At 50.9% G+C, this 23,214-nt stretch overlaps 1 protein-coding gene across 3 annotated transcripts; it reads right to left on the bottom strand.

Moving 5' to 3' along the window:
- Positions 1-278: 278 nt before the first annotated feature.
- On the bottom strand, positions 279-21,058 carry FBXO46 (F-box protein 46). Of its 3 annotated transcripts, XM_081869005.1 has the most exons (3): positions 20,943-21,058; positions 14,473-14,555; positions 279-3,445 (listed from the first exon to the last, which is right to left on the bottom strand). In XM_081869005.1, the coding sequence occupies exon 3, from the start codon at positions 3,354-3,356 to the stop codon at positions 1,341-1,343; it is 2,016 nt and encodes a 671-aa protein (XP_081725131.1). In that variant the 5' UTR covers positions 3,357-3,445; positions 14,473-14,555; positions 20,943-21,058; the 3' UTR covers positions 279-1,340. The 3 variants fall into 3 exon arrangements, with proteins under 3 accessions (XP_081725131.1, XP_081725132.1, XP_081725130.1); XM_081869006.1 differs by lacking the exon at positions 14,473-14,555 and having other exon boundaries at positions 20,943-21,030; XM_081869004.1 differs by lacking the exon at positions 20,943-21,058 and having other exon boundaries at positions 14,473-14,887.
- Between the last annotated feature and the right edge of the window lie 2,156 nt (positions 21,059-23,214).

The following is a 23,214-nucleotide window of genomic DNA, read 5'->3' on the forward strand; positions in this document are numbered from 1 at the left end:
AGTCCAAAAACCCAAGATCGTTGGGAAACACTGACCTAAATGACCCTCAAAACAGGGAAGCAGGGTCCTGTTTGCTCTTAACATGGACTTGGCAAACTTTGGCCCTCCAGATGCTTTGGCCTACAACTCCCATGATCCCTACCTAACAGGACCAGTGGTCAGGGATGATGGGAATCGTAGTCCAAAACATCTGGAGGGCCGAAGTTTGCCTATGCCTGGACTTGAGCAGCAAAGGGCCCGGATTCGGGGTGTGGAGGAAGAAGGAAGCAAAGCCAAGATTTGCAACTTGGGAAATCAAGGTTTATTCATTGTAAGGAAACAGGTGTGTCTTAAAAGCAGTCTTCCTCCAATAGGGGTTCCCTCCAGCTGTTTTTGGACTACAGCGGTGACTGATGGGAGTTGTAGTCCAAAATGTCCAGCGGGTACTAGGTTGGGGAAGCATGCTTTAAAGATACAAGCACAGTTTTCCCGTGGCAATGGGGAAACCGGACCGGTTTTGCTCTCTGGGCTGCCTCAGAATACCCTCCCTAGGAATGAGTTCTTGCAAGGGCACAGAGGAAATCCCTCTGATGCCCTCAAGGGTTTGAGTAGCTGGTTTTTTAAAAAGGACGGTGCAGGTATGCCACCAGGAAACCGCAGCACACTTTGCCTCTGGTTTCTACAAGTCAGCCGTGAGGCTGCATCCTCGATAGACACAAGGATGGATACAAATGGTCCTGCGAGCCTTGCATGGGTACCACCAGCGACGTGACGTCAGGAGAGCAAATTTCCCCAAATGGAAGTCTGAAACAGCTTAGGAAACATCCTATTTTTCAAAAACGGGGGTGGGACAAAGGCAACTCGAAGATTTTTCACATCATCTCCCTACACCAGTGACCAGAAACTTGCTGCCCTCCAGAGAGAGCCAAAGGCATGATGGGAGTTGCACAATGCCTGGAGGTCTGCAGGTTAACCCTTCCCCTCCCTTAAACCTGGAGATGAGCTGCAATGGCTGGAAGAGAAAACAGGTGTCATTTTAATCCCCGCCACCCACGATTTCCCTTTTCATTTCTAAGGGCCCTGTGCCTCCTTAGATGTAGATTTTATTTTCTACTTTTCCATACGTTGGCTTTTTGGCGCCCCCCCCCCTTCTGTAACTGGGGGCAGGCAAGAAATCAAACCCAAACGGGGGGAAACGCAACCAAATGCATTTTTTTTTGAAAAAAACAACCCTCAACACAACAAAAATCCTGTAAAACACAATCACACCACACCCTCTTGCAGACCCGAGGAGAGCGGAGAGGAGGGGGAGGCGATCCTTCTTCTTCGCCTCGTCCCCCGTCCCCGCCGGGCTCTGCCCCTCACCTCCCGTCCTCCCTCCGGGCCGCTCTCTCCCTCAGCATGTCGCAAGGCTGCACCCAGTTGTTGTCGTGCAGTCCCACCCGGCAGCCCGGCGTGTCCTTGTCCGTCCGCCGGCAGCACATCCAGTAGGAGCGTCCGTAAGGCAGGTCGTGATGGTAGGGCTTGGGGTGCCAGCGGCAGAGGGAGACGTCCCCTTTCTCGTAGTGCTTCTTGCACTGCTTGCAGGGGTCGTCGCGGTACAGGGGGTCCCGGGTCCAGCGCGAGTCCGTGGCCTGCACGCCAAACGTCTCGATGATGTACTTGAAGTAGTGGCAGGAGCACTTTAAGGCGGCCAGCGACTGCGTCGGCAGGTAGCTGAAGATCTTCACCATGATATGGTCCGGGAGAAGCAGCATGTACTGCCTCGGCTCCAGCAGACGCTGGATCTTGAAGCGGATCTCGAGGAAATCATGCGAGACGTGACGGTAGAGGCGGCAGAGCGAGGTGTCCGCGGACGTCGGCTCCAGGCCGGGCCCGTCGGCTCTCTCTAGGCTGCCCTCGCCACCGCTGGCAGGGTCCAGAAAAGCGCCGTCCACGTCGCGGCCGTCCTCCTGCCGAGGCACCTGGGCGTGCAGGAAGAAGAGCTGGCCCGGCGGCGGGTCGTCGCAGGCCGAGCACAGCCCCTCTTGCGTGGGCGAGCCCACCGTCAGGCAGACCGTCTCCTCCTTCATATTCTTGGTGCTGTCCTTGCCGAAGAAGACGCACTGGTCCACCACGCCGGTGACCACCACGTCGACGTGGAAGCCGGAGACGCAGTCGCGAGCCACCGCGGCGGCGGGGCCTACCGTCTTCTCCCCGCCGCCCCGGCAGCCCTCCGCGATGGCGTCCAGCTTGCCGGAGCCGCCGGGGCTCTCCCGGCAAGTCATCTCCACGTCCGGGGGCTCGCTGGTGACCCCGTCTGCCCCTTTCGGGGAAGCGTTGGCCAGCAGGAAGTCCACATTGTTGGGGAGTGTGTCCCGCGAGGGGCTGATGAGCTGGTAGAGGTCGCAGGTGATCTTGTCCTTGGCGCGGGTGGCGCTGCCCGTGGGCGACCCGCCGCAGCTCATGAACATGCAGTTGGGGCGGGCGCCCTGGCCGCCCTCGGTGGGCGAACGCGGGTCGCGGCTGCTGGAGATGCGGAAGGCGATGCGCACCTCACCGGGGCTGTGCTGGGAGTTGGCCACGCATTCGGGAGACTCCCGGCACAGGCCGTTGGGACGCAGGACGCTCCGCTCCCGCTGCTGCGACTCAAAGTGGGCCACCGCCTCCGCCACCCGGCTGCAGTCCGAGCCGCCGCCCGGAGAAGGCGCCCTCTTCTCCTCGCCCTCCTGCTCTGCCGACACGAAGACCATGGGGGACGGCGGCGCGGCCGGCACGCTCGGCCTGGAGTAGTTCTGCAGTGCCAGGGCGGTGCGCTGCTCCACCAAGGCCACCATCTCAGCCACCGAGAGCAGGTCGGTGGAGTCTCCGCCCGCCGGCTCGGCGTGGGACTCCGGGCAAAGGCACACATCCTCCGCTTCCTTGCTGCTGCTGCTGCTGCCGGCGTCCTTCGCCTTGACCGGGCAGGCCTTGCTCTTGCCGGGGTCGTGGGACCTCCGCCGCCGCTTGGCCTTGGAGCTGTCACTCCCCCAGTTGCCCTTGACCTTCATGGCGCTGGCTCGGCTGCCGCTGCTGCACTGATGGGCCACAAAGAAGGCAATCTTCTCCTTGGTGTTTCCCGGCTTGATCACGTACCACGTGTCCAAGAGCACCCGGCCCTCCTCCACCTGGCTGGGGCTGGGGGAGACCGTGGGGGGCGGCGGGGGCGGAGGCGGCGGGGCAGGGGGCGTGTTTTCGGAGCAGGCCTCGCCACCGCCTTCTTCTTCTTCCTTGGCTTTGCAGGCAAAGTCCCCAAAGGTCTTCTTCACCTGGCCTCCAGGGCACTGCTTGTTCTGGGAGTAGGTGCCAAAAGGCCGCGGGCACCATAGCTGGATGTGGGAGAAGGTGTTCTGATCCATCACTGTCTCATGGCAAGGGGGCAGGGGGGAAGGCGGCCCTTCCTTTCCCCTAGCTCATGGATGCGCAGCTCGTGGGGCCTCGGAGGTGCCTGGGGGAAGAGGAAAAGAAGAGACATCAGCCGGCTTGCAATCGCAACAGGTGGGCAGGACTGGGCGCGGGCTTTCTTTCCGCGCAAAGTTGTCACGAGGGGCGCAGAATTCAGCTTTCCAGCAGGCGGGAGGGGAAATAAGCTTTCCGGTTTTGAAAAGGCACCGTCAGGTTTCTAGCCCTCATTGTGTGAAAGCAAGAAGGTAACCTTTAGCAGGATGTCAGGAGCCACACAACAGACCGCTGCATTGTTCCTTACCTAGTACCAAACTGTGGGACAGCATAATAAGAATACACCACGCCTGGATAGCTCAATTGGTTAGAGCGTGGTGCTGATAATGCCAAGGTTGCAGGTTCAATCCCTGTGTGGGATAGCTGCATATGCCTGCCTTTCAGAGGGTTGGACAAGATAATCCTCAGGTCCCTTCCAATTCTATTATTATTATTATTCTACTGTTATTTTAATCACACACCGTAATTCAGGCCCATAGTATATCTACCTACCTAGCTAGCTACCTAGCTACCCAGATCCATCACAGAACGGGGTGTGGCACTAGAAATGGTGATTTCTCAAAGGTTATTATTACTAATATTATTATTTTGTTATTTATCATACAGTGGTACCTCAGGTTACATACGCTTCAGGTTACAGACTCTGCTAACCCAGAAATAGTGCCTCAGGTTAAGAACTTTGCTTCAGGATGAGAACATAAATTGTGCAGCGGTAGTGGGAGGCCCCATTAGCTAAAGTGGTGCTTCAGGTTAAGAACAGTTTCAGGTTAAGAACAGACCTCCGGAACGAATTAAGTACTTAACCTGAGGTACCACTGTATTTGCATACCACCCCATACCCATAGATCTTGGGGCGCTTCATGACAAAACTGCAATATAAGAAACACAGTGTACGAAATACAAATACCAGCCCCTTTCCACGACACATTTTAAAAGGGCATCGGATCTCAACCAGCCAAAGGCCTGGTTGAAGAGGGCCCTTTTCGACTGGTGCCTAATGAAGGTACCAGGTGAGCATCCCACAAGTGAGGAGCCACTGCGGAAAAGGCCCCGTTCTGCGGGGCCCAAACATACGGGGGCCATTCCCTCAACCCCAGCAAATTGAAAATCAACGCTTTGGTTTCAGGTCTCTGGATCTCATGATTGAAGCAAAGAAAGGCAACGAACTGGCAATGGTTGCAGAAGCGCTGGGGGGGGGGCGGCATCGGAGGCCTGAATCGCGCTCTCGGAGCCCCTCCACCCACTGCGTTCATCCACCAGCGACTACCTGCTCTAGTTATCTCCCGCTTGGACTACTGCAATGCGCTCTACGTGGGGCTCCCTTTGCAGGTGACCTGGAAACTGCAATTAATCCAGAACGCGGCAGCTAGACTGGTGACTGGGAGCGGCCGCTGAGACCATATAACACCAGTCCTGAAAGACCTACATTGGCTCCCAGTATGTTTCTGAGCACAATTCAAAGTGTTGGTGCTGACCTTTAAAGCCCTAAATGGCCTCAAAGGCCCAGTATACCTGAAGGAGCGTCTCCACCCCCCATCGTTCAGCCCAAACAATGAGGTCCAGCACCGAGCGCCTTCTGGTGGTTCCTTCCCTGCGAGAAGTGAGGTTACAGGGAACCAGACAGAGGGCCTTCTCGGTAGTGGCGCCCTCCCTGTGGAACACCCTCCCTTCAGATGCAAAGGAAATAAGCAGCTATCCTATCTTTAAAAGATATCTGAAGTTTTTAATATTTAATGCTGTACAGTGTTACCTCAGGTTACATACGCTTGAGGTTACAGACTCCACTAACCCAGAAATAGTGCTTCAGGTTAAGAACAGAAATCTGCTTCATGGTTGAGAACAGAAATCGTGCTCTGGCGGCGCAGCAGCAGGAGGAGGCCCCATTAGCTAAAGTGGTGCTTCAGGTTAAAAATAGTTTCAGGTTAACAACAGACCTCCAGAACGCATTAAGTTCTTAAACTGAGGTATCACTGTACTGTTTTTAACATTTGATTGGGAGCCGCCCATAGTGGCTGGGGAAACTCAGCCAGATGGGCGGGGTATAAATAATAAATCATCATCATCATCATCATCATCTGTGATATTTTAGTGTATTTATGGTTTTTATTATTATTATTATTATTATTATTATTATTATTATTATTACACCTGAGCCCCTCACCCCATGCATACCTTTGTCCATGGCTTCCTCACCTGCTTCCCCACCCCACAGTCTGACCAGCTATGGGCAACGCAGGCTGTGCCCCACCCACCCCTGGCCAGCTCAGGTTCTGCATGGCCTCCTGCTGCATAATTTACTCCAGGCTTATAAGGCAAGAAGGGAAGCTTGACAAGATTACGGATCCTATTACAGTGTCCTAAAGGGCAGGACAGAGGCAGCCGCTGCGGCACAGATGGAGCTGGCTGGCTGGGGAGGCAGCTGAAGGGGCAGCTGTCTGGGCAGGAGCTATGGGGCAGACAGGCTCGACAGCAGGGGCAAGGACAGCAGTTCAGTGTTTCAGGGAAGTTTCTCCCTGTTACCGCCTGCCTTCTTCGCGGGGGATTTTAAATTTTCGCTTTGCATTTGTACCCCACTTTCCCAACAACGCGCCACAATTCCCGCAATTCCCGCGCCGCAATTCCCGCTATAAGCTTCCGGGGTTCCCCGCACAAATGCTTTGAGAAAGCAGTGAGTGAGCTGGACCCCAAAAAATGGGTCCAAAAAATGATCGTTTATGCTAAATTAAGATAGCCTATCCGAAAAATTAAAGAACAAAACAAGGAAAGAATTCGTTTCAAAATGGGAAGTATTTAAAATATACTTGGAAATGAATGATACTGACCTAAAATCCAGTGTGACATTTGAATAACTCCAGCAATATCGTTTGCTAGTTATACGATTTAACATATTTTGAACATGTTTTGAGTAATAAAATGTGTTGGCAGTAAAGAATGGTAATTTGATTTATGGAGTAGATGGGAAGTCGAGTTTAAAAAGAAGAGACCATGACAGTGTAGGGATTATGAAATTTAAATTAATTCTCTAGGTATGGCGCGACTGGTGGTACTTTCACTTGGGTTAATTTTGTCCTTTTTTGTTGTGTGTTGAGCAAATAAATTAAAAAGGAGAGAGAGAAAGCAGTGGGCGAGGACAGGGCTCCCCCAAACTTTGGGGGATGTTTTGGCACTTTCGGAAATCTGGGTCAAGGGGGGAGGGAGGGAGAACCACGCATAGAACCTTGAGCTCACCGGAGGAGAAGATGGGATAGAAATCCAATAGGTAAAAAAATCAAAATAAAAATATGTTCTCAGTGCCCACCTAGGAAATTTGCATGTGAGGGGGGGGGGGCTTCCAGCCCCAGAGATGCAAGACTGCAGATACGGACTCATATTAGTTATTTCCTTCTTTCTTTGAAACCTTGCCAGAGCTTTTAAGGAAGGCCCGCCAAGCAAGCTCACCCTGGCCACCCACCTCGTGTGGGTTGGGGCCGCCTCCCAACACCGGAACGATCAGAGGCATGAAACAGGATTAAAGGCCTCTGGGTTCCCGTATTAAAGCTCACAATCATCCCCTTGCCCAGAGAGTCAGGAGCGACAGATTCATTTGCACAGAAAAAACTACAAAGGTTTGTGCAGAGTGCTGTACAGTGTTCACCCCCCCCCCACGATCTTAATCAACGCGGGTGGCGCTGTGGTCTAAGCTACAGAGCCTAGGGCTTGCTGATCAGAAGGTCGGCAGTTTGAATCCCTGCGACGGGGTGAGCTCCCGTTGCTCGGTCCCAGCTCCTGCCCACCTAGCAGTTCGAAAGCACGTCAAAGTAGATAAATAGGTACCATTCCGGCGGGAAGGTAAACGGCATTTCCGTGCACTGCTCTGGTTCGCCAGAAGCGGCTTAGTCATGCTGGCCACATGACCCGGAAGCTGTACGTCGGCTCCCTCGGCCTGTAAAGCGAGATGAGCGCCGCAACCCCAGAGTCGGCCACAACTGGACCTAACAGCCAGGGGTCCCTTTACCTTTACATATTCGCTCCTCTTTACCCAGTTAACTGAAGGAGAGCAAAAGATGAGAGGAGGGGCAAACCAAATTCAAAAAGTGGATTTACTCCTTTGCCAATTTGCAAGTGCTTTATTCGGGAAGAGAAGAGTGGTGCCAGACTAGCATAGGGGCAGATAACTCCAGATGTGTCCCAGGGCCAATGGTCTGGGGTGATAGGAACTCTAGTCCAAAACATCTAGAGGATGGTACCCACAGGACTAGCAAACCAACCTGCAAATATCAGGAATGCCTCCGGAGTAGCTGCAATGGCTGTTGCCCGTCTCTGTTATGCCCACATTTAGGGCTAGGTGATATCTGGTTTTCAACATCACGATATATCACCAGCTAAACATTGTGATGTATATCACAATGTCTGACTTCGATATATATCACGGTGTTACGTAACCTTCTGGTTACGTAAACTTCGGGATGCGCGCGCAGCAAACCCGGAAGTATTTTACTGGGTTTTGATGTGCGCACATGCGCAGAAGCGATCCTCCGGTTGCAAAAATCTCGGGATCCGGCCAGGCTTCCGGAACGGATCCTGCCCGCAACTGGAGGTACCACTGTAATAAGCTATGGAGAGGCCTTGGCTGGCTTCACGGCTTTTCCCACATTGTGATTTTTGCATCGCACACACAAACACATCACGATTTGCAATACAATGCCAGGTCAAGAGTTATGAAACCAGTCTCATGATATGGACTTGAAACCAGTTTGGGACAATATATCACCCAGCCCTAACACACATCCTGATTCGTGATATATTGGCAGGTCGAAAGCTATGAAACCATTATCAGAATACAATGGTACCTCGGGATGAGAACGGGATCTGTTCCGGAGCCCCATTCACATCCTGTACAAAACGTAAGACTGGTTGTGTTTCGCCGCTTCCGCGCGTGACATCATTTTGACCGCCTGCGCATGCGCGAGCGCTGAAACCTGGAAATAACGCGCTCCATTACTTCCAGGTCGCCGCAGAGCGCAACCCGAAAATACTTATCCTGGAGCATATATATCCCGAGATATGACTGTATGGACTTCAAACTGGTTTTGGACAATATATCAATATGCTGACCAGCCCAATGTACTTTAACTCTCAATCGTTTTTGCCTCTGAGCTTTTGACACACGGAGGTGGTTGCTGCTCATGCAAATAGGTCTGACATTAGGACGGGGATCGGTGCAAATGCCACAGAGGTCAAAAGCAATGATGTTTATCCATGTGAGATGCTTTTCCCCAACCTGGTGCCCTCTGTATGTTTTGGATGAGAACTCCTGCCAGCCTCAGTCAGCACTGCCCAGGAGAGGCAGGTGGGTGAAGACTGATCTCTGCAGTCCCTAGAGGCATTTTGAGACTAGGAGGGGCCCGTCAGCTCAAAGCCTGCAGCTTCCTCCAAGACCACCTATCACTTTTCCCTTCCTCCTAAGCCTTTTGGTGGCACCGGCCAAACTTATGGAGTAGCAGCGATTCCAGAGGAGAAACCAGGCAAGCAAAATTGCACCGGAACAGAATAATAGAATCATAGAGTTGGAAGAGACCACAAGGGCCATTGAGTCCAACCCCCTGCCAAGCAGGAAACACCATCAGAGCACTCCTGACATATGGTTGTCAAGCCTCTGCTTAAAGACCTCCAAAGAAGGAGACTCCACCACACTCCTTGGCAGCAAATTCCACTGTCGAACAGCTCTTACTGTCAGGAAGTTCTTCCTAATGTTTAGGTGGAATCTTCTTTCTTGTTGTTTGGAGCCATTGCTCTGTGTCCGCTTCTCTGGAGCAGCAGAAAACAACCTTTCTCCCTCCTCTATGTGACATCCTTTTATATATTTGAACATGGCTATCATATCACCCCTTAACCTCCTCTTCTCCAGGCTAAACATGCCCAGCTCCCTTAGCCGTTCCTCATAAGGCATCATTTCCAGGCCTTTGACCATTTTGGTTGCCCTCCTCTGGACACGTTTCAGTTTGTCAGTGTCCTTCTTGAACTGTGGTGCCCAGAACTGGACACAGTACTCCAGGTGAGGTCTGACCAGAGCAGAATACAGTGGCACAGGATACTAATAAGAGCGGTGGACTCGTAATCTGGTGAACCAGGTTCGCTTCCCCGCTCCTCCACATGCAGCTGCTGGGTGACTTTGGGCCAGTCACACTTCTCTCAAGTCTCTCAGCCCCACTCACCTCACAGAGTGTTTGTTGTCGGGGAGAAAGGGAAAGGAGAATGTCAGCCGCTTTGAGACTCCTGAAGGGGAGTGAAAGGCGGGATATCAAATCCAAACTCTTCTTCTTCTTCCTCAACCTCGGCCCTCCAGATGTTTTGAGACTACAGTTCCCAGCATCCCTGACCACTGGTCCTGCTAGCTAGGGATCATGGGAGTTGTAGGCCAAAAAAAACACCAGGAGGGCCAAGGTTGAGGAAGCCTGCCCTAGGCCTTAGGTACGTGTAAGGCCAGGCTTGTGGGAAGCTCCACATGACTAACAAAATTCTACTTCTCAAAGGAGCTGGACCATTCCAGATTGCAGGATTTTTTTGTGGGGGAGACGTCGCATGGCTGAATGCTTCCCCACAAAAAAAAAATTATGTGCACACAGAAAATGGACATATCAGGGAAAGCAAGCAGATGCAAGACTTCTCCAGAGTTTTTGCAGAGGGTTTCCCCCCTGCCCACATTCCATGAACCGGGGTCCCCCATTGCCAGGGATATTGGATGCCCCCCCTCAAAAAAGCACTCCTATGCAGATAATCTGCAAAAGTCAACTGGCACCAGAGTATTTTCCACTGCCCCTCCAATCCAGGGCAAAGGGCACCTTTTCCCACCCGAGGGCAGCATGCCCTTTGGGGTGGCCTTCCGAGGGTGCAAAGAGGATGTGGGGAAGGGGGCCAAAGGGGGCAGAGCAACCGATGCAAATTTCACCTTCGTAAAGCAAGGTAGAGGGACGCGGGTGGCGCTAGGAGCCTAGGACTTGCCGATCAGAAGGTCGGCGGTTCAAATCCCCGCGATGGGGTGAGCTCCCGTTGCTCGGTCCCTGCTCCTGTCAACCTAGCAGTTCGAAAGCACGTCAAAGTGCAAGTAGATAAATAGGTACCACTCTGGCGGGAAGATAAACGGCGTTTCCGTGCGCTGCTCTGGTTCGCCAGAAGCAGCCTAGTCCTGCTGGCCACATGACCCGGAAGCTGTACGCCGGCTCCCTCGGCCAATAAAGCGAGATGAGCGCCACAACCCCAGAGTTGGTCACAACTGGACCTAACGGTCAGGGGTCCTTTACCTTAAAGCAAGGTAGTTTCTGCAGGCGCTCCCACGCCCCTCTCCATCATCATCCCCCCACTTGCAAGCCAGAGGAACGGTCAGGGTTCAAGGGCAAGTTTCTAGCCAAGCAAGAAACACCTGGGATGCAAAGCAAGGCGCTGAGGAATGCTGCCTGGGGAGAGTTCAGAGAGGCGTGGAGGGCCACATCTGGCCCCTGATAGGTTCCTTATTCATACCTTAGAAAGCGGTATCATTTTAGCATGCATATTTTACTGGCAGAAGCTTAAAAAAAATGCAACTCTCAAGTTGTTCTAACATTGCTTTTGCACTAGGCATCCACTTGACAATTGATTATTATTTGCGTAAAGGTAAAGGGACCCCTGACCATTAGGTCCAGTCGTGGCCGACTTTGGGGTCGCGGCGCTTATCTCGCTTTATTGGCCAAGGGAGCCGGCGTACAGCTTCCAGCTCATGTGGCCAGCATGACTAAGCCGCTTCTGGCAAACCAGAGCAGCGCACGGAAACGCCGTTTACCTTCCTGCCGGAGTAGTACCTATTTATCTACTTGTACTTTGTGCTTTTGTACTGCTATGTTGGCAGGAGCAGGGACCGAGCAACAGGAGCTCACCCCGTTCCGGGGATTCAAACCGCCGACCTTCTGATCGGCAAGCCCTAGGCTCTGTGATTTAACCCACAGCACCACCCGCGTCCCTATATTATTTTCTTACTTGTTGCATATCACCCACTTGCTTCGCTCCACGGAGCTCAAGGCAGATCTCCATCTCCACATTTAATCCTCACTACAACCCTGGAGGAGACTCTTGAGAGTCCCATGGACTGCAAGAAGATCAAACCTGTCCATTCTGAAGGAAATCAGCCCTGAGTGCTCACTGGAAGGACAGATCCTGAAGCTGAGGCTCCAAGACTTTGGCCACCTCATGAGAAGAGAAAACCCTGATGTTGGGAAAGATGGAGGGCACAAGGAGAAGGGGACGACAGAGGACGAGATGGTTGGACAGTGTTCTCGAAGCTACGAACATGAGTTTGACCAAACTGCAGGAGGCAGTGGAAGACAGGAGTGCCTGGCGTGCTCTGGTCCAGGGGGTCCCGAAGAGTCGGACATGACTAAACGACTAAACAACAACAACAACCCTGTGAGGTAGATTAAGCTGAGAGGTGCAGTGACAGGCCCAAGTTCGGCCGATGAGCTGCAGGGATTTGAACCCTGGTCTTGCAGGACATCGCCCAACCCTTTAACCACTAACGTTGTGTTACTAATACAGGACACATCATTGGCTACGGCGCACTGTTAATAAACTTCTTAAATGGATTTTGTTTCCCCCACATGGGGAAAAAGAGCACCGGCCAGTTATACGGGAAACTTTTCTGTTTGGGGATATTTCCCGTAGCTACAGTTTGACCCCTTGCAAAACAGGCTTCAGAGGGGAGAGTGAATTATGCGCAAAGCCCAAACGACATCAGTGTCAGAAATTAGGCGGGCGCCAGGCGCGTTTTGCAACTGACACGGGTCCAACTGCACCCACATGGAGATCTCTGGATGCTAGGTTGGCAACAGACATCCCCACCTGGCTGGCCCCTCCGGCTTTCTTGAGCAGGTAAGCAGAAGGGCCAATTTATTGCATTTACATCCCAGCCTTTTCTCCAAGAGGTACATGGTTCCACACACACCCCCTCAGTTAATCCCCACGACGACCCTGTGAGGTAGGCTAAGAGGCTGTGACTGACTCCAAGGTCACCCAGCAAGCTTCCTGAGTGGGGATTTGAACCCTGATCTTCCAGGCCTTAGCCTGACACTCTAACCAATACTCCACACTGGCTTCCCACAGCTCTTCTGCTACGGGGCAGCTATATAAATCAAGTAGGTAAATAAATACAGTGGTACCTCGGGTTACATATGCTTCAGGTTACATACGCTCCAGGTTACAGACTCCGCTAACCCAGAAATAGTGCTTCAGGTTAAGAACTTTGCTTCAGGATAAGAACAGAAATCTGGTTTCGGCGGCGCGGCAGCAGCAGGAGGCCCCATTAGCTAAAGTGGTGCTTCAGGTTAAGAACAGTTTCAGGTTAAGAACGGACCTTCGGAACGAATTAAGTACCTAACCCGAGGCCTCTGGTGGCGAACGGGATCCGGTCCAGAGCCCCGTTCACAACCTGAGCAGAACGCAACCCGCGTATGCGTGTGCGCAGGTCGCAATTTGCCACTTCTGCGCATGCGCATGACGTCATTTTGAGTATCTGCGCATGCACGAGCGCCGAAACCCGGAAGTAATCCTTTCCGGTACTTCCGGGTCGCCACTGGACGCAACCTGAAAACGCTCAACCTGAAGCAAACGCAACACGAGGTATGACTGTATGGGGGAAGCAAAATGTCACTTAGAGAAGGATCTGAAATATTTTCCTTGAAGCCTGGATTTGTTTTGTTCTAGGTTGTTTTATATGATGTTTTAATGTTTGGAAGCCGCTTTGAGATAGATGATAGATAGATAGATAGATAGATAGATAGAGATAATAGAGAGATAGAGAGATAGAGAGATGATAGATATAGATGATAGATAGATAGATAGATAGATAGATAGATAGATAGATAATAGAGAGATAGAGAGATAGAGAGATAGATAGATAGACAGACAGATAGACAGAGAAACAGATGAATGAAATAAACAACAACAACAACAACTACAACAACAAACCCCACTGGTGGGCGAGGGAATGGTGCCCAGACATTCTGTTGTGACTCCTATAACCTAGGTTTAAGGTGCCACTTGTCGATTAGCTGATGCACCTGAATTTCTAACACCGCTTGGAACAATTGCACCCAACGTTCAGCACTGAATGAATGGAGTCATGTGAAATAACTACGGACAGGTAGACACAGGCACACACTTCCAAGGTGGCCCCCCAACCACCGATCAACTTGCCGTCCCACCTGCCAAACCGGCAGTCTGCCCAAGGCTGGCTTCTATTTCTGAAGCGCAAGGGTGCTGCCTCGCTTATAGCCAAAACAGCAGACCGAACCCCCTTTTCTTAAGGCAAATGGAGGTTATGTTCTATGTCTGCCTCTCCCCGCTGCACTCTTGCGAAGTCACCCAAATCCTGGGGAAGTCCACGTGGGGGAAAGGTGGGGGGGCAGCAGCGTTGGCCAACCTGGGGCTCTCCAGGACCCCAGGTTGGCCTTTGAGGGTTTCGCAAGAGGAAGCCCACCGGAGTCAACAAGTGCAAGGGGTGCCACCCATGCAGAACCCCCCAGGGAGTCTTCACACCCACCCTCCACCTCCTGCGCTGACTCGGGCCGTGAAGACAAACTTGGGTGCCGTCCCCCTCCTCCCTCCCCCCCCCCCGTGGCTTCTGGGATCTAGCTCTGCCAGGGCCCCGATCCTAATAAGGGAGGGGAGCAAGCGCTTGCGGAGTCTACAAGGGGAACAATGTCCTTCCAGGAAAAGGACCCGATGCGTCTGGGATAGGTGGGAGCCCGGCATCCTCAACACCACCCACGCAAGGTGTCAACTCGCCCGGGCAAGCGCCCAGGGGGAAGTTCTGCGCCCCTTGCACCCCAGCGCCAAGGCTGCAACCCGCAACACAGCTCTTTGCAAAGAAGGGGGGGGGAGTCATGCATTTGGGGGGAAAGGGGGGCCAGGCCAAGAGTCCCTCTCCAGGATCTCAGCTCAAGAATCCATCTGCACCCCAAGAGAGGGGGGAAAGGGCAACAACAGCACGCCATCTCCCAGGGTTCTTACCTGTTACTCCCAAGCCTGGGGTGGGAGGAGTGGGTGTGTTCTGGAGGAGGCCTCCGCTGAAACCTACATCCTTGCTTTGGGGCCTGGAAAAACCAGCATGAAATAAAGCAAAACAGATCCACAGGTTGCAAAGGATGTTTTTCCTTCCGTTTTTTTTTCTTACCACCCCCCTTTTGTTGTTTTTTTTTGCAAACACTGCTTAGAAAAGGGGGGAGGATCAGTTTGTAAAAAAAGAAAAGCAGGGAGAGATATTGGGATTTTGCAAGCAATCAAAGCTTCCCCCCCCCTTTTGCTCTGTGTGTGTGTGTGTGTGTGTGTGTGTGTGTGTGTGTGTGTTACTGCTCCCTTAAAGGGCCAGCAGGCCCATTCCACCGGCCCCTACATGCCCCCCCCTTGCAATACAATAGGGACCTTTAATCCATCAGATTGCAACTCTCCCTCCTGGCCCCCCCCCTCCGCGCACCATCCGCACCATCCGCCAGGCTCAGCCATTTGTTGACAGGCATATGCATGGCGCCTGGCAGCCAATCGGAGGGCCGCGTTTGGGGCATGCCCATATATGGATGACAGCAGAGTCTCAGCCTACCCAGGCTTGTTGTTTTGCCTGTGTGTGTGTGTTTTTTAAATCCCCACTCCCTGCAAGGGACCGTCTACAAAGTGCAGAATGCAAAGCAGGAGGAAGAATAAGGAGGGGACTCCAAGGGAGCAGCGATCATTCCCAAGCCTGACCGAACCATCGGAAAGAATGGAAACCTAGGATAAAAAAATAAAGTTCTGAGGCCCAAAGCTCTCAGGATGTCAGGGAGGGGAATTGTCGCTGGTGGGAAACTCTGTATATTCAGGGGCACTCACGGCCCATTGCTAAACCCCACATTTAAAAGAAAATAATAATAATAATAATAATAATAAATAATTTTATTTATATCCTGCCCTCGCCAGCCGAAGCCAGGCTCAGAGTGGCTAACAACAATAAAAGTAACACAGCATTCTAAAAATCAATTCATTTTAAAATCAATTCAAAATCAAATTAATGGCAACCATTGGGCTCCTGTTGATGTTTTTTTAAAGCTGAGGCCGGGCTCAGAGTGGATAACAGCAATAAAAGTAGCACAGCTTACATAAAATCATAATCATTTAACTAAAATACATTCTAAAATCCATTCATTCTAAAATCAAGAGTCAAATTAATGGCAACCATTGGGCTACAGTTCTATGAGGATTACCAAAGGAGGGCGTCAGACTGTGCCTTGGCCAAAGGCCTGGTGGAACAGCTCTGTCTTGCAGGCCCTGTGGAAAGATGTCAAGTCCCGCAGGGCCCTGGTCTCTTGTGACTGAGTGTTCCACCAGATCGGGGCCACAGCCGAAAAAGCCCTGGCTCTGGTTGAGGCCAGCCTAACCTCCCTGTGGTGCTGAGGGTGTTCTCCTCCTTGCCATTGTAACTGAAAATGTTCTCATGCTTTCTTTTAAATGCCAGGTTTAGCAAGGGGCTGCGAAACAACAGCAGGAAGAGTGCCCTGAGCACATACAGAGTTTCTCAGCAGTGACAAAACAAAGCCTCCCTGGCGTCCTGAGAGCTTTCACAGCAAGCCTGAGCCCCTCAACTTGTTTATTTATTGTAAGCAATGACAAACCTAGACGGCATCTTGCCAACAAAGGTCCGTATAGTTAAAGCTATGGTTTTCCCAGTAGTGATGTATGGAAGTGAGAGCTGGACCATAAAGAAGGCTGATCGCCAAAGAATGGATGCTTTTGAATTTTGGTGCTGGGGGAGACTCTTGAGAGTCCCAAGGACTGCAAGAAGAGCAAACCTCTCCATTCTGAAGGAAATCAGCCCTGAGTGCTCACTGGAAGGACAGATCCTGAAGCTGAGACTCCAAGACTTTGGCCACCTCATGAGAAGAGGAGACTCCCTGGAAAAGACCCTGATGTTGGGAAAGATGGAGGGCACAAGGAGAAGGGGACGATAGAGGACGAGATGGCTGGACAGTGTTCTTGAAGCTACCAGCATGAGTTTGACCAAACTGCGGGAGGCAGTGGAAGACAGGAGTGCCTGGTGTGCTCTGGTCCAGGGGGTCACAAAGAGGCGGACATGACTAAACGACTAAACAACAACAATATTTGTTTGGAAGCCGCCCAGAGTGGCTGGGGAAGCCCAGCCAGATGGGCAGGGTATTATTATTATTATTATTATTATTATTAGGCGAGAGGCGGCACTAAACTTTGGTGTCGTGGCAATTTTGGACCCCGAGGTCTGCCACTGACTTTGGACACAGTGGACAGGCAGCTATGTGACCATGATTCCAGCTCCAATGAAGAGGGGGTTGTCTCTCTCACACACATCGGTGGGTTATTTACTTATTGCATTTAAATCCCAAATTCTACCCAAGGAGCTCCATGGTTCTCCCCCTCCTCGTTTAATCCCCAGAACTCTGTGAGACAGGCTAGGCGGAGTGATGCAGTGACAAAGTCTCTCTCAGTGAGCTTCACACCCAAGCGGGGGATTTGAACCCTGGCTAACCAGGCCACAGTCCAAGACTCTAACCACTGTGCCACACTGCCGCTCAGAGGTACTACAATACCAGGTCCATGCACGGCGTGGACAGAGCAAGCCCCTATTTCATCTCCCAGCTCCCCAAACCAACGCAATAAATACGGTCCTGTTTTGGATACTGGATATTAAACTGAAAAGAACAGATTCTGCCAGCTTCTTGGAGGAAGAAGGGCACAAGTTTCTAGCTCTCATGCCTATTTGAAAACACACAACCCTCCACAAGGTTAAGGCAACCATTAAAGAAATATCCCAGTGCCTGAACTTTTTTTGTGTTTTAGCTTTAAAGATTCTAGTGGCTGTATTACGTCCAAGGCCTGGTGGCTGTTTTGGATTCAAACGGCAGAAAAACAATACCTTGTAGTGTTTCAGATGACAAGCGATTACGACTCCACACAAAAATCTTTTATTTCTGGACACTTCCTTTGGTTCCAGATGCTGAATTTTTAACAATTCAATGGACCCCCTGCCCTAGGTAATCACCCCAAAAGCACCAATCCTTTTTGCATAAAAGTGGGGGGGGGGGATTTTATTTTTCTTATTACATTTATATTGCTGCTTTTCTCCATGGACACAAAAGATGACATACAGGATTCTCCCCTTATTCCTGTGAATATAATTTGCTTTTAACTGTTTTTAATACTGCATTTCCGGCCCTGGGACCTGCTGGTGAAGGGCAGGTGAGAAATTTTGCTATTACTGTTGCTCATATTATTTAACCTCACAACAATCCTGTGAGGTAGGCTTAGGCTGAGAGGCAGTGACTGACCCAAGTCACCCAGTGAACTTCGTGGCTGAGTGAGGATTTGAATTCTGGTCTCCAAGGTCCTAGTCAGATGATGACTGACCTGTTTGTAGCTGAGATACAAAGCTAATGACAACAGATGCTCTTAAAATGCCCTCAGCTATTTCTTGGTGGGGGGTATTCAGTTCAACAATAACAGTGCTGAATTGGGGCCACCTACCTCCCTGAACTGGGACGCGGGTGGCGCTGTGGTCTAAACCACAGAGCCTAGGACGTGCTGATCAGAAGGTCGGTGGTTCGAATCCCCGCGACGGGGTGAGCTCCCGTTGCTCAGTCCCTGCCCCTGCCAACCTAGCAGTTTGAAAGCACGTCAAAGTGCAAGTAGATAAATAGGTAAGGTAAATGGTGTTTCCGTGCTCTGCTCTGGTTTTGCCAGAAGCGGCTTAGTCATGCTGGCCACAAGGCCCAGAAAAATTGACTGCGGACAAATGTCGGCTCCTTCGGCCAATAAAGCAAGATGAGCATCACAACCCTAGAGTCGTTTGCAACTGGACTTAACTATCAGGGGTCCCTTTACCTTTACCTTCCTGAAAGCTTTGCTACCGCCTCCTATTGAACCCTTCTCATTTTGCTCACTGAAATGTGTTTTGGCGCCTCTGCTCCAATTCACAAAACGGTTGCCAGAGTATAACATCTCACTAACTTGGTATTTTTCTGTCTACATGAAGATTTTGCAAGAGCTACTTCAATATGGTTTCCCGATGGGTCTCATCTTTTTAGCCAACATGCTTTCGCCCCCACCAAATCTCTGTGGCAATGAGTTCCAAAGATCAATGACGTATTGGGAGAGCATTTTTTTGTTGTTGTTGTTCCTTTCTTAGAACTGTGTCAGTTTCGGTTCCTTTCTTAGAACTGTTTCGGTTTCAGTTGGAGAAGGAAACAGGGATGTGGAACACACAAAAACACTGCCATGAATTTTTCTAACGTGTTGATAGAAAAGATATATATCACTGGAATAATCTTTGGAACAGCCATGTAAGGTAGGCTGCTCTTATCACATTATGGCAAAAACAGAAGCCTAACTTGAGGAAGCTTTTGCCAACTTAGTCCAGATGTTTTGAATTCCAATTCCCATCGTCCCCATCTAACAGAGAAAATTGCTTTAAAATTACCTGGGATATTCGTAGCCAAGGTAAGAGTGAAACTGGAGGCATCCCAGTTCACATGCTTCCAATTCAGTTTATACACTTCTACCAGGAACGAAGTGAGTATGGGATTGCAACCACAGCTCTCAACAGCAGCAAGGGCATCTGCAGGTCTGCGGCCAACATTTTGCAAAAGGAGGGACTGCAGGAGGCTCAGATCCAAGAAAGGCTCACAGCCTCACAAACGCCAAAGGTTAAGCATTTCCCGTCCGTACGCAAGGCAGTGCTCTGCTTCTGGCTCCTCGCCAAGCGCAATGCTTGAAATTAAATCTAGCTGTCAAGCGCTTCATCCGCAACCATGTAATTAACCTGTGTAGCTCGCCAACGCAGAGAGAGAGAGAGAGGGAGCAGGGAAAACTTTAGAGGCTGCAAAAATGCTGCAGTTGCGCAAGGGAAGGTGATAACTGCACGGAATTGAACGCTCCGGGGCATTGTCAGACAACCTGACTCACGAGTGCGCCTTTTTAAGTATTTTCAAGGCGCTCTGTTCCGAGGTGCCAATCATCTTTCGCAACGAAACAGCAGAGAGAGTCTGTCAACTCTTTTTGAGCACGCCAGGGTGGTTCAGATCCCCAAATAGCCATGGGATGCTCACTTGGGGACACCTTGTCCCTGCTTCTCTCTGCCAGTCACTGCCCCCCCCCCCCGCCTAAACCTGCCTCACAGGGTTGTTGTTGTGGGGATTAAACAGGAGGGGTGGGAACCATGCAAGCCATCTTGAATTCCCTGGAAAAGGAAGTGATACAGAAATGCAACAAATAAACAAATACAGGGGAGGGAAACAAATAAAGCCCAGCACTCACAACACATCACAGGCAGAAGCGAAGCCCAAAGGCACTAAAGAACAAAAGACAAAATTCCTGATATTGTTCAAAAGACAAAATTCCTGATATTGTCCTAAACTCCGGAAGGGGAGAAGATGGATTAAGTAGAGTGGATGAGGGGCTGGGATTTTGTTTCCATCTGAGGCAAGGCCAACTAGTTTTTGACTTAGGGTGGTATTCCACCACCGCCACCACATATTTCTCTTGTCTCCGTGTGGATTAGCTACGGCAACCATTTCTTCCACACACCTTTCTTGTTATTGGATTGGCAACATGATGGCTCAGTCACTAGAGCACACGGCTCTCAACCTCAGGGCTGTGGGTTCAAGCCCCACGTTGGGCAAAAAGATTCCTTGCATTGCAGTGTGCCAGATGGGACCCGCCACCACCTGCTCACTCCTGGCATATAATCTATTCGAGATCAGAACTAATCTCCTCCAGAAGCTGGGTTCTGAGACTTCAGTTGCGTCTGGTCCCAACTGGGCCTGTCCATTTCCTTAGCATCGAAGGGTAAGATTGCACCCAAGAGAAACGATCGTGCCAACACCTGCGCAGTGTGCCTTCGTGTTTGATTTACAACCAGCGAAAAAACTGATACGCGTTCCCTCAGTCTCCTTTCTACTTCCTTGTCCAGAGCTCGCAGCTCTCCCCCCCCCCATTTCCCTATTCCTCTCTCCCATCAAAAGTCAACCCCCCACTGCAGAAGCCCCACTCCGACCCACACAGAGAAAAGCTTAAACAACGACCACAACATTGCCAACAGCTTAGGCATGCGCCGCATGCACTGGGGGCTGGCTCCCTCGCCTCCCCTCAGAAAGGTTGCCAACTTTTCCTCTCCTTTCAGCTCCACCTGCTCCTGTGCCTTTGACACCAGCAACCTGCCCCACACCACGTGGAAGCAGGGCAACATTTCCTCCGTGTCACCCTGCCAGGAAAAGCTGCTCAACTCTGCGTGTCTGGCAGCTTTCTTTTTAAAAAAATTTAAAAAAATAAAAAGCAGAGGCGCAGCCCTGGTCAGAAAAATGTGGCAACCCTATTTCTACTCCCCACCCCAAAGATATCTCCCAAATCCCACCAACTCATTTCACCTGGCCCCATTTCTGGCTCTCCCCGCTTCTGGCCCCTCCCACCTCTTCCCCGCAACACACCTGGCCAGGTAGACAACCTCAGGTGCCTTCCTTACACCAGCAGGTCCTCGGACTTCCGGGTTGGAAGCCGCGCATGCGTCGAGCGCCCGCTTCCGCGCCCAGCCTCTCGCTCCGCCCCTCTCCCCTCTCGCTAATCGCTGCCGCAAAGGGTCCTGGGAAGTGTAGTCTTCTCTAATTGGCCGCCGCCCTTTCCTCACAGAGCCTGGCGTTCTGCGGAGAGGGGTGTCTGGGAATTGTAGTCCCTGACCATTATGAAAGGTTTCTCCCCACCCCACCCCCCGGACTTTAGTTCTGAGTTCCTCTGAGCACGTGGCGCTCTCTTTGGCTTGAGAGCAGTACATGGGAAAAGGATCTAGGAGTCTTGGCTGACCACAAACTTGACATGAGCCAACAGTGTGACGCGGCAGCTAAAAAAGCCAATGCAATTCTGGGCTGCATCAATAGGAGTATAGCATCTAGATCAAGGGAAGTAATAGTGCCACTGTATTCTGCTCTGGTCAGACCTCACCTGGAGTACTGTGTCCAGTTCTGGGCACCACAGTTCAAGAAGGACACGGACAAACTGGAACGGGTCCAGAGGAGGGCAACCAAAATGGTCAAAGGCCTGGAAACGATGCCTTATGAGGGAGCTGGGCATGTTTAGCCTGGAGAAGAGGAAGTTAAGGGGTGATATGATAGCCATGTTCAAATATCATAGAGGAGGGAGAAAGGTTGTTTTCTGCTGCTCCAGAGAAGCGGACACGGAGCAATGGTTCCAAACTACAAGAAAGAAGATTTCACCTAAACATTAGGAAGAACTTCCTGACAGTAAGAGCTGTTCGACAGTGGAATTTGCTGCCAAGGAGTGTGGTGGAGTCTCCTTCTTTGGAGGTCTTTAAGCAGAGGCTTGACAACCATATGTCAGGAGTGCTCTGATGGTGTTTCCTGCTTGGCAGGGGGTTGGACTTGGTGGCCCTTGTGGTCTCTTCCAACTCTATGATTCTATGATTCTATATCACACAACCGAAATCTGCAGCTGAGCAATGAATGCCTCTATTAGGAACAACCGAAAGGTCCACAATCTATGGGCAAGTTTTAATAATAATCATCATCATCAGGGCTTTTTTTGTAAAAAAAATTTAGGGGTACTCTCATTTTCAACATTTTCAGTTCATTTTCAAGTCTCAAACATAGAATCAATATTCATAAATACAGTGGACGCTCGGGTTGCGAACGTGATCTGTGCGGGAAGCACGGTTGCAACTCGCAGCGCTGTGTGTGCGCACACACAGGTTGTGATTCGGCGCTTCTGCACATGCGCAAAGAGCAATTTAGCCCTTCCGCGCATGCATATTAGCCAAAACCCGGTAGTAACCCATTCCAGTACTTCCAGGTTTTGGCGGGTCCGTAACCCGAAAAAACGCAAGCTGATGCGTCTGTAACCTGTACAGTGGTACCTCGGGTTAAGAACATAATTCGTTCTGGAGGTCTGTTCTTAAGCACCTGAAGCACCACTTTAGCTAATGGGGCCTCCCACTGCCGCTGTACAATTTCTGTTCTCATCCTGAAGCAAAGTTCTTAACCTGAGGCACTATTTCTGGGTTAGCGGAGTCTGTAACCTGAAGGGTATGTAACCTGAAGCGTATGTAACCCGAGGTACCACTGTATAACTGTACACACACATCTAAATATATAAAATAAACCGTGCGTTTGAAATAGTACAGGAGAGCAACCCTGAAGCCATTTTGACTCTCCCAATGACCTAAAATATTCCTCTGCAGTAAGGGAGGCAAATGGGGAAAGTCTTCCCATTGCCTTTTTCGCTTACAAATCCTGTTTTAAGGGCATATTTGTGTAAGAATAGGGTGGGCCTGTGACCTGGACTCAGGAGCTAAAGTATTAACCATCACAAAAGAATGGCCAGCTGCCCAGGTAATGCAATCAGCGACCATTATCAGGTATCCTGGCAGGCAGGATTTCTGCTGTAGACCGCCTCCTATAATGTACGTATGATGATTTTGGGGTGGTCTCTGGCTAAGGGGGTTGGGCAATGTGAAAAGTCTTTAAAAGTTCCTGCACACTTTTGTTCAGAGAGAAGGAGGGAAGGGAACTCTCTGTTGCAACAGAAAAATCAAAATCTGCCTTGCTTTCCACTGGATCCTGCCTCCATCCATTCTTCTCTGACCAATCATGGACTCAAGAGTCCCATGGGGAGTTGGGCAAGCAAAACCCAAACCAAACCAATTTCCCCCCCCCATCAATGGTTCTTGAACTTAATCTGTTCCTGGAGTCC

This window comes from Podarcis erhardii (assembly GCF_964252035.2).
Source record: "Podarcis erhardii genome assembly, chromosome: 7".
NCBI lineage: Eukaryota > Metazoa > Chordata > Lepidosauria > Squamata > Lacertidae > Podarcis > Podarcis erhardii.

Excerpts from the sequence above, each read along its gene's own strand:
- FBXO46 (XM_081869005.1), bottom strand. The coding sequence starts at position 3,356 with ATGGATCAGAACACCTTCTCCCACATCCAGCTATGGTGCCCGCGGCCT.